The 12,013-nt window shown below is 34.3% G+C and overlaps 1 protein-coding gene across 1 annotated transcript in view; it reads left to right on the forward strand.

The window, feature by feature from the left end:
* Nucleotides 1-10,740, forward strand: part of LOC136038497 (nitric oxide synthase 1-like) — a 29,951-nt gene extending 19,211 nt beyond the window's left edge. Inside the window, exons 12-13 of the mRNA XM_065721581.1 lie at nt 6,340-6,537; nt 10,510-10,740. Coding sequence (XP_065577653.1) covers nt 6,340-6,537; nt 10,510-10,572 — 261 coding nt within the window. The 3' untranslated portion in view covers nt 10,573-10,740. The remainder of the gene's footprint in view (nt 1-6,339; nt 6,538-10,509) is intronic.
* Nucleotides 10,741-12,013: the final 1,273 nt, after the last annotated feature.

The raw sequence follows: 12,013 nt of genomic DNA on the forward strand, positions 1-12,013 counted from the left end.
TCTTCCTTGGGTTTTGCCTGTTTAGAACTTACTTAATTTTACTTTCTTTGGTATCTTGCTTTTCTGGGGGCGCCAAGTATATCAAATTCCGTGATTGGGTGGGATTGTTTAGCAAAGTTTGAATGTATAACTTTCAAGCCTATCCCTTTACTATACAAGCATGCGTGATGATGCGGAGAGCCAAATCAAATGGAATGATTAGATATATTTCAACGTAGTTTTTTTTTAAATAAAGTATGTGCAATAAATTTCGTTTTCGTAAATTGAAAAAATTTATCGGAAAAAAATTAAGGGTCAGCTCGGGAAATAGCGAAAAATAATAGTTGTTTTGTAGCAGTCAGACTTAGAAAAAAAGGTAATAATCAGTTTGAGTTTCGTTTGTGAAGGCACTTGCATGTCTAATGGAAAGAAGTTATCGTTACTAGTTTCGACTCTTCTTTTGTTTATTTGCTGTTTTTCACTTAAGGTATTTAATTCCTCTTGCACAAGACTAATAAATTCCGCTAGGAAGTGCTGATCAAACTTTTTAAAATTTCACCCCATTTTCCTTATTGGTCAAAGTTAAAATGTAAGGCGGGTCTAAATCAACCAATGAAATTCATTCGTAGCTAAAGCTTAGCTAAAGACATAACAAGTGAATTTTATATTTTTACCGACGGGAAAAGAACCCGACGGGTTAATGTGATTATAATTTATGCTAAAAAGAATCTACAAAAAAACTTAAGTTACTTTTTTTCATTGTTGTCAGTGGTCTTTAGATAAATAACCGCAAGAGATTTTTTTCTCTCTTAAACTTACAATTTCTTCTCGGAAATTTACATATGTTCCAATACTCCCCTCCCCCTTCCAGTATTCATAGGCAGACTTTTCTTGCTTACTAAATGGCCAATGGAAAGTAACAAAAAAAGATTCTATTTCTATTTCTCAAATTTTAGAATAATATTAGATATATTTTCCAGTAAAAAATTACAAATATCATCAACACAACATAATTCACTAATCCATAAAGGCTTTACGTCCTGAAAAGGGGAAAGAATATGAATACTCGTAAAACACTAATAAGAATTAAGTAAAAAATTATAATAATTCAATAAGAGAAAGAGAGGGAAGGATAGATATTGTTGAAAACGTTCGTTTCCCGACGGCTTTTGATAAGACAAACATCAAAAGGCTGTTAGAATTGGAACCGATGACTATTGGGAGACAAGTTAAAAAGATACAAATTTTCTTCTGAAATTTATATAAAGTGTATAATATTCCTGCTCCCTCTCATGGAATATTTTTCATGTCTATTAAATAGCAGGGGGAGCAGTGAAGATGTTAAAAGTACAATAGCTAAGGCTCGAGTGTTTTTTCACAGTTAAAAAAAAAGTTTGGAAGAATAAAAAGATAAATCTGCAAACCAAGATTAGAATATTGGAAGCTACAGTGATGACAGTTGTAAATATGGCTCTGAAGCATGGGCGCTCCGAAAAGCAGATGAAAATTTACTAGATATTCTCCAGAGAAATTGCCTACGGATTTTTCTGGGTACCCGGCTGACTGACTGTATTTCAAACAGTAGGTTGTACGAAAAATCTAGTTCAATCCCACTTTCTAGGGCTATAATGAAAGAAAGATTGAGATGGCTAGGCCACGTTCTACGGATGAAGGATGGCAGATTACCTAAGATTTCCCTTTTTGGTCAATCGTGTGGGGCTACACAGAAAGCAGGTCGTCCTTGTCTGGGTTGAGAGGATGTCATAAATAAAGATTTAAAGGAAATGGGAACTTCCTGGGAGGGTGTAAAGACCGAGGCTTTAAATAGATTAGATTGGAGGAGGAGCACGCGTAGCTGTGTTGGCCTCGGGTGGCTTGGTGCTGCAGTGTGTTATTAGTAGCAGTAGTATTAAATAGCAAATTGGAAGCAAAAAGTGTATATTGTACTTCCTGTGTCGAATCATAGAATAAGGAGAAAATATTAAAAAAAAACAAGCAAATATAATTCACTGATACCCATAGAAACTCTATCACCTTATGCCACAAATAATTATAAACAGCAGCTCATAAACATTCAATGGTTGTAATAAATAAATAAAAGAGAGCTAATAGAGAATTTTAGATCCATGGCGAGTTTATAATTCAAACAAAGAGCAAAAAGATTGTCTTATCGTTTTTTTCAATTATTGACCATTAAAACACTAGGTGGAGATATGCGCTGTTGGAAAACGGTTAGAGTTCATGATAACGAACTGTAAGTAAGGAGGTGCTCGGCTAAATAGTAATCAAAACTAAAATGACATTTTGATATTAATAGATACATTAAAAAGTCGACTTATGCTGATTTCAAATAAATACGATTTATTGATACTCATCAAAAGTTATTAGCCTGAGAAAATTCAATTGATTCCTGAAAAAGGGGAAACACTGAAAAATCAAGAAGTCTTATTGAAATTCACAACATCAGATTCAGCGTATCAGAAAACCAGAATCTGATACTGCATTGATTTCAAGCTTCCATCTGCAGAAATATGGATTTTTTTTGCCACAAGAAAGATCACGGATGCGTGTTTATTTTATATATTTTTTTTCCCAGGGTTGATCGCATAGGACCAATGGTCCAGAAAAATCAAAGAGGGTTCATTTGAACAAAAATTAAAAACCCTAGTACTCCTTTTAATTGACCAAAAAAATTGGAGGGCGCTTAATAATAATTTATTTTTAACCCATTATAAATAGCAAGAAAAAAAAAATGGAGTAATGAATTACAAAAAGAAAGAGATGAAAATAAATAAAAACTATCACTTAGAAAAAAACACGGGATCTTACTAATCCCATTTAAATCAATAGACTTCGATTTCAGTTGCAAAATTGTATTCCACACCGCGTCAACAGAAATAGGCATAACTTGGGGCTTAGATGGACTCTTCTGAATGACATTTGATTACAACTTTGATAATGATCAAACAAATGTGTAAAATTATCATTTCAGATGCGTAAAAATAGAAGTAAAATGGACAACCTACATAGACTCAATAATCAAACTAACCAAATTATTGCTAGCATCTTATCTGAATTCTACTAATTAATAACATTTCTCAATTAACTTTACCGCGAGAAAAATTTAAAACCTTATAGCACAAATGTAAAATTACCATACGTAATTTTTTTTCAAATGAATACACAAACATAAATTGGGAAGTGATTAATATCATTCTTATGTAACCGGGTTAAACAGAGTCCGGAGAATTAACTAGAGTTAGAGTAGCGTGCAGACATAAAACTCTTCTGGTTATAATTATATATGAATACCAAAATAAACAAATAAGAAGAATCCCCAGAAATTACCTGTACCTAATACTCGAGATACAATTAACACAACATCAGGGTTAAAAAAAGAGCATATGTTTTATTTCTATAAGAATTATTGTTTTCTGGTTTTTATTTACCTCTAAAAGAATTTCATAGAAATTTATAATATAAATTTAAATTACTCAATCCCCCACAGGCCCAGGGGGGAGAGGCTGCAAGTTACAAACTTTGACGATTGTTTACATATAGTAATTGTTATTGCAAAGGGTACAGCCGTCTTTTCAGGGGAATTTTTCACAGTGGGGTTGGGGTGGGTCGGATCTTTCCAAGGAAGAATGTATCATGAGGGAATAAAATTTCCATTAAGAGAGAGGGGTGGCAGGATTTTCTAGCATTATTAAAAAAATAAGGTAAAAATAGATAAAAAAAAATGTTTTCGGCTGGAATTAAGGAGCAGCATTAAAACTTAAAACGAACAGAAAATATTATGTATATAAGGGGGTTCGTCTCCTCCACAATAACTTGCTCTTTAAAGTATTTTTAGTAATTTCTACTATTTATATCGAGGTCTTTGTGATTCAGGGGTTATTATTCAAGAATTGGGATGAAATTCGAGCTTTAGTGTTAAGACAAAGGTATTGAAGATTGGGCGAGCCTCCTCATATACGTAATAAAAATATACCAAAATAGAAGTTCGTTAATTTAGTTAATTCGCAAGTTGCGTATATTATTACTAATAAAAACGTTCAAAAAAAAACAGTTCTAGTTGTATTTTTAAGTAACCACAATTGGAGGGCAACTAGGCCGCCCCCACCCCTTTTTTTAAAAGTATCCATGTCAAAACATGTATTAATGCAAAAACATTCCGAATTAAATTAACAAACATTTTTTTTTAACTGCAAGTAAGGTTAAGTTTTAAGAAAACTTAAAACGAACAGAAACTATTCCGTGAATGAAAGGGGTTTTCCCCTCTTCAGGCAATTAAATAAAAAAAAAAGTTTTTCCAACTGAAAGTAAGGAGCGACATTAAAACTTAAAAAGAACAGAAATTATTCCGTATATGAAAGGGGCTGTTCCCTCCTCAACACCTAGCTCTTTACGCTTAAGTTTTTTTTCAAGTTCTCTTTCTCGCAACTCTACTTTTTAAAACAGTAAAAAACTTTAGCGTAAAGAGTGGGGCGCTGAGGAGGGAACGGCCCCTTTCATATACGGAATAATTTCTGTTCTTTTTAAGTTTTAATGTCGCTCCTTACTTTCAGTTGGAAAAACTTTTTTTTTTTATTTAATTGCCTGAAAGAACTATCAATTGGTCTAAATTGATCTAAAATAATTTATTAGGCCTGCAATTGGCATTGCTCAGCAGTTTTTCGAACTAATCACGCACATGATCAATAGAGTAAGTACATTAGAGTATCCTCTCGTATGAATAACACTGTTCTATGCAAAACTTTTCTAACCGTTTAAGAAAGTAGCCTTATTCTATGGAAATACACAAGTCTGTGACATAAAAAGATTTTCTTGTGCAAAATGCTCGAATGTAGCAAAAAAGAATAGTTATTAAAATTTACAGGGGAGAATTTTATACAGTAGGAACTTTCTCTAATAGGGGTTTTAATACGAGGGGGGGGGTGCTCCAAGGAAGCCCCTTGAAAAAGAGGTGGCAAATTTCTTAACAATATTTGGAAAAATGACAAGGAATTAATTAAAAAAAGTAGTTTTTTAAACTGAAAATAAGGAGCAACATAAAAATATAAGATAAACAAAAGTTGGTGTTTAATAAAATCCTTATCTTAGGCTTGCTCTTTACGCTAAGTTTAACTTTTTGTTCCTATTCTAAAGAACGAATACTACTACTACTACTAATAACTCACTGCAGCACCAAGCCGCCTGAGGCCAACACAGCTACGCACGCTCCTCCTCCAACCTAATCTATTTAAAGCCTCCCTCTTTACACCCTCCCAGGAAGTTCCCATTTCCTTTAAATCCTTATTTATGACATCCTCCCAACCCAGACAAGGACGACCTGCTTTCCGTGTAGCCCCAGACGGTTGGCCAAAAAGGACAATCTTCGGTAATCTGTCATCCTTCATCCGTAGAACGTGGCCTAGCCATCTCAACCTTTCTTTCATTATAGCCCCAGAAAGCGGGATTGAACCACACTTTAAAGAACGAATCCTGGAACATAAGGGATGTTTATTCGAATAAGAAGCTTTTTCTAAAAATCTTTAGCATGAACAGCAAGGAATTATTATTAACATTGGATTTACCTTTAACAGGATAGACTGAATAATAAAATTATACTACGTACATAATTATAAAACAATAGAGGAGGAAATTAACTTGCCTTCGGAACTGTCCCAACTTTCTCCTTTTATTTAACGCTGCTGCTTTCTTATTACCCATTATCTTCTCATAGAACAATATTAGATACAATGTAAAGAAACTTCTTTACAATATTAGATTTAGATACGACCCAAAGATATCAACAGGCAGTTTACAGCTCTGATGAGTAACACCCAATCATATGTGTTCTCTCCCCAAAACCACCCACTGCATCGAATCTCCTGACGATAAACCCAAATTCAGCACTTGTGCGCCCTCTCGGATTCATTGAATATTCTCAATTTTCTGTTTTTTATAGAACTTTAAACTGCGTTTTTAAGACAAATTTAAGCAATATTGTAATTTTAACCACGCAAGTAAATAGATCAGGAAGTTCTGAATACAACGGTGTGTAAATTGTTTTATTTTGATCGAAAATAAAGATATACAAGATTTTTAATGAGACCCTACTTTTCAAAAGTATTTACAAGGTTTTTTAAAGATAAAAAAAAATAAGGAAAACTAAAAAAAAATCTAAGATTGAGATTTTCAAGAACACAGTCTTCGCTATCGAATGGTATCTCTATCTTAATCTTGTGGTGAAGTACAAAGAAATAGAAGCTTCCAGAAATTTAACATGGGAAATCGGAACAGGCATCATAAACCTTAACATCAAATCGACTTTAGATGGAACCATGTTTGGATTTATTTATATTTTTTTTCCAGGAATGGATACAGCATAAGATGATGATTGATGCCAACGCCCGTCGTATTTATGAATTGTTGGATAGTCATGACGGTCATATTTATGTATGTGGAGATTTTTACATGGCGAATGATGTCAAATCGGTTATAGTTTCAATATTTCAAGAATATGGAAATATCAACGCGGATGAAGCTGCATCGGCTGTAGAAAACCTCATTGTAAGTTTCAGTATTAGATTAAATTTAAATATTCTCTTTCATACAGAAAAAGTCTTTCATAAAGCATAAAATCACGTTTCACACTGCCTTTTGTGCATGAGTGAGCATGAGATGTTACGTTGACTTTTATTACCACTTTCTTGTAATTCCCCATGTATCAGTAATAGAGGCTTGCGATCAAAAACTGCCTAATTATTTTTAATGTTTGTAATAGAATCTTATTTATCGAAAATAGTATTCAAGTACTCCTATCACGTCAGTTTTTTTGCAAATCATATTTTAAGCTTAATTTTGCGTGACGATAGGCCGAGGGTTATAAAAGACTGGAGCTCTTTTCATGTTGTGTGATGGTCTAGAGTCATACACTCTGTCATAAATTCCTACCTCCATCCTTGGAAGGGAAAGCTTGCCTGTCTGTCCTCATATTGATGCTGAAGTAGACTTTCCATGAGCTTGCTTGACTAGAATGGGGACTGCAAACATGGTTTCAGGGTGAAATTGAAGAGTTGCATCCCCTCAAAAAAATAATAGCCTAGTAAACGACACAGCTGTGCACTGAATTTAATAGTTTCCCTGTTAGTACAGGACCTAAGCTTTGACGGAATATGGCTGATGTTTTAGTGAGAGGGTACCATATTACTACTTTTACTTCTTTGTGAGTGGTGAGACGGTACTCTAGATCCTAAGATCTAGGATAAGGTCCTAGATCCAAAGACTAGAATTTTCAGGATTCAAGACCAACTATTTATCAAGATGGCATCCAGAATTTTTCCACTTTCAATGTAGGTTTACGTCACCCCTTGAGAAAATGATAGTCTAGTATATTACTATTAATATACTAATAATAGTCTAGTATATTATCTAGTACTATTAGTCTAATAGTCTAGTAAATTACACAAGATTGGACTGTATTTGAATAATGGAGTATTTTTCTTGGGTTAAGGTTGTTTTGGTAGATTTTTTTAGGCTGAATAACTTCTTCCTAGCTTTGTTATTTATTTGGATTGTCCCTCCATTGCAGTGTAATATCTGTGGACATGAATATATAACGAGTTGGAGCTAATATGATCTGGATAGTTTGAGTGAAATTTCGACTCTTGTTGATAGGAACGCAGTACCAAGTGCTAAAAAAACATACAATGATATATAGCCACTGGATTTGTCACGAGAAATAGTCAAAAAATTTCACTATTAAAAATTACATAACAATAATAATATAGTAACTAATAATTTTTCAGTAGCCATTTTTACTAATTTTGTACTTAAATGAGCTATTAAACCTTCGCCCTATTAAAACAGATGCTCAAACAAACAAAAATCCTGAAGCTATTTCTAACCCGTCATTTTGTTCATCAAGATTGATATAATAATATCTCTTATTCTCTATTGTCTAAGTCGCTTTGGTCAAATCACTTTGGCCTCTGAACATTTCAAGGGACAAAAATATTTAAATCTGAATCTTTAAAAATTAAAGGATCATCACATCTAGTTCAAACACGTGTATTCATTGATTGACTCGTTTATTGGGCAAAGTAAACTTTGCAGTTTTCCAAGGGCCCAGATTGGCTCTTTTTTAATTAAACCCCTCCCGTTTGAATGTATATATAGGTGTTATTCCAAAAGCAAAGAACTTGGTTCCTTGACATCTTTACATCATTCTAGTATTAAATTTTTTGGTATGGACAAAGACATATTTCTTAATGAATTTAAAATAAAATACATTCAAAGTTCATTTAACTAACTACTGTCCTATAGGAACAATCGTACTAGAAACTTACTTGGTGATTTTGGTATAAAAGTAATATATCTGTGATATATAATAAAATTCTCTTAAATAATCTGTCTTTTTGGCCTGGTTGTTATTTGAAATACAAGTTGTATTTTAATGATGATAATTCATATCTAACCCATATCATATGTGAAAATGACTGTTGCAAAGTATAACAAAATAAGAAGAGAATGCACTGTAATTCATTTTTACATGAAAACTTAAAACTTCACAAGAGCAGAGTAAATATGGGAAAGAAAAAACAGTGTCATGTGTGTAGGTACGCGTGTATGGATTAACTGGTTATAAGTTCCTCTTTTTGTTTCTCTTATTCATTTACGTGTGCAATTTTCTGCCCGTCCGACATAAAATGATTAACCTTTTTTCTGTAGCTACACTTGCCTTTTTATGGCACTTGGTATTTACCAAGTGACGTATAGCGATTGCAATTTCTGTCCGTCGATCTATCTGTACGCCTATCTGTCTGTCTGGTGGGCGTCTGTCAGTCCCGGTTTTGCTAGTTTGTGCCCCTCCAGATAAGCTAGGACGATGAAAGTTGGCAGGCGTATCAGCGACCAGACCAGATTAAATTAGAAATGGTTGCCCCCCGATTCGACCAGATGGGGGGGGGGGGACCAGCAAACTAGATAGTGGAGAAGAATTACATTTGCCGATAAAAAAATGATTGTTGTTCTTTGTGTGGCTTACTGGTCTAGTGGTATGAATCTCGCTTAGGGTGCGAGAGGTCTCAGGCTTGAATCCCGGACAACCTCTATTTTTACATGAAGAAGATTCGAAACTAGATTCGTGATTAAAATAGCGATCGTTGAAAGCTGGTAGGTGTATCAGGGACTGGACCAATTAAATTAGAAATAGTCGCTTTCCTGATTTGACCATCTGGAGGGGGGTGGGGTGGAAGGACGGTTAATTCGGAAAAATTAGAAGAAATGAGGTATTTTAACTTGTGAACGGGTGATCGGATCTTGATGAAATTTGATATTCAGTAGGATCTCGTGTCTCAGAGCTCTTGGTTCAAATCCAGACTAGATCCAGTGACATCGGGGGGGATGTTGGAGGGGGAAACCGGAAATCTTGGAAAACGCCTAGAGTAGAGAGATCGGGATAAAACTTGATGGGAAGAATAAGCGCAAGTCCTAGATACGTGATTGACATAACCGGAACGGATCCTCTCTTTCTCAAGCTGGGGGGGGGGTCGCCAATGCTTTGGCGATTTCGGTGCTTTTGAAGGAGCTAGGATGATGAAAATTAATAGGCATATCTGGGACCTGCAGAAATTGTCTTGATAATAGTTGTTTCCCCGATTCGACCATCTGGGGGAGGCTGTTGGGAGGGATAAATTGTGAAAATTGAGGTGTGCTTATCTCATGAATGGGTGATCAGATCTTAATGAAATTTGAAATCTAGAAAGATGTTATGTCTCTGATGTTCTATTTTCAATTCGAATCGGGTCCAGGGATATATGGGGGGTAGAGGGGGAAAACGGAAATCTTGGAAAACGCTTAGAGTGGAGAGATCGGGATAAAACTTGATGGAAAGAATAAGCACAAATTCTAGATACGTGATTGACGTAACCGGATCAGATCCGACCTCTTTGGGGGAGCTGGGGAGATTTCTAGTGCTTTGGCGAATTCGAGAATAAGTATAAGTTCTAGATGCGTGATTGACATAACCGGACCGGATCCGATCTCTCGTCATTAGTGCCATATGAGCTCTTGGCTTTTGTTACCTCTTCGTTATATTATCTGCATTATTACATAGGTATGCGCTATTGAATGAAGTTTTTTTACGAAAAAACTTTTTGTTTTTTGTTTTACTCCTAACGCTTATCTTACTCCTAGTTATCTGGGATCTGAGATACTTTTAAATTTGTAATTCTCTGTTTGTGTTTTTGCTTGAGAGTGAAACCATTTAAGTCAAGAACAGTCTTTTTTGTGTATCTCTATTTGTGCATGTATAAAGGTGGCTATATTCCTCAATGATATTTCAAGGGTAGAGGTATATCACTAAGCTGTCGTATCGAACTTGGGAATAGTTATATTTCAAGATTAGTCGATATGTCTTAAAGCCACTTGTCAGTAGGTGCAACTATGTGCTATCAGAGAAAAGGAAGGGAAATAATGTCTATTTTGATGACGTTTCAGTATAGAGTTGCTGTGTTTCTAAATAATTGTGTATTGTTTTAGAATAGCGGTCGTTACCATGAGGATATTTTTGGAGTATACCATGAGGATGCATTTGGAAGATAAAAGAAAAGCTCGTTTAATGAAGGATAATGCAGTCTGATTCAACTGTTAGTTAAATGTGTTCAAACATTTTTTTGATTTAAATTAGTTTGACTGTTCACAAACATTTGGAATTTATTGGTTTTAACTGCATTATAAATTTTTGACCTTAATAAACATATAAGACTTCTCATAAGTGTTCCGACTTTTCGTGTATTTTTCTTACGCGTTGGTGATTCAACAGATTAAATCTGATTTTGCTTTCCCAAAAAGGCTATAGATGTTAGATGGGATTTAGATGAGTGCCTTCCGTTATTTAAGAATAACTATTGTCTGGTCATAGCCTGTTTTAGATATCTGTTGATGCACCATTCTGGTAACATTAAATTTGCTGTTACCATTTAAAATTTAGTCTCGCTACTGGATCTTTTACATTTTGTAAGCAGAGTAAACGCGTATACAAGGTGTCCCATTCTGTAGCTCTTGCATTAAACTTTGATTTTGTTTCGGATCAACGCTGCAGCCTTTTTTTTTTCAGTTCTGTGGTCTGTAGCAGTTCATGTCAACCTTGTACTTTCAGCCGACTTTCAAAAAACATTTGACCTCATAACTACGTTCTCCAGCTCAAGTTCTGTTTTTTTTTTTTTAATTTTTTTTTTTTTTTAATTTTTTTTTACTTTTTTTTTAATGTAATCAAATAAAACTATATAGTTTCATTGAGTATTAATCAATAAGGAAGATATATATTAGAGGAAGACTTTCTTCTCTAAGCGTAAACCTTTAAAATATTAAAGCTAGTATTATGATAAAACAATAATTTAGTCAGTGTTACAAAATACCGAGTTTAAGTCAGCACTGCCATACAAGCCAAAATGCACCGTAAGCACGGTTTTTGCCGCAAAATGAACCAAAAGTAACGACATTGCAGCAGCGAAAATGTTGCGATAGGCTATTTATTGAAGCAGCGAAGTGTGCAGAAAGCACCGTTTTTTCCAGCAAAAATAAGCTAATAGGCAGTTTTTCAAGAAAGTTGACCTTAAAAAAAATTTTTTTTTCAATGTTCTGTCGCTTCAAGAATGCACTTTAATGGTGCAAATGTGCCCCGTCTGGCAATACTGAATCTAGTCTGAAAATTATCGAGTGCTACTCTTAGCTTTCGACATAAATAGTCTGACTATGTTAATTGCATCTGTTGATCCATAAAAAAATAATTGGGCTACCATCAAATATAGTTGCCTTCTGTGACCAAAAAAAGTAGGCTTTGAATTTGGAGTTTGCGGACTGACTTTGCCAAAAACACTGACTTCTATTTTTCTGCAAATAAATTTGTGTGGAAAAAAATAATCCTTCCCAAAAGAACATTTTCTATTCTATAAAAAATAAAGAAAGATCTGGTGATTGAAATCAAGTAATCTAAAATCAAGAATAATGAAAACCTCACTTTTTTTTCAGTTCTGTGGTCTGT

Source organism: Artemia franciscana, chromosome 18 (genome assembly GCF_032884065.1).
Source record: "Artemia franciscana chromosome 18, ASM3288406v1, whole genome shotgun sequence".
NCBI classification, from domain to species: Eukaryota; Metazoa; Arthropoda; class Branchiopoda; order Anostraca; family Artemiidae; genus Artemia; species Artemia franciscana.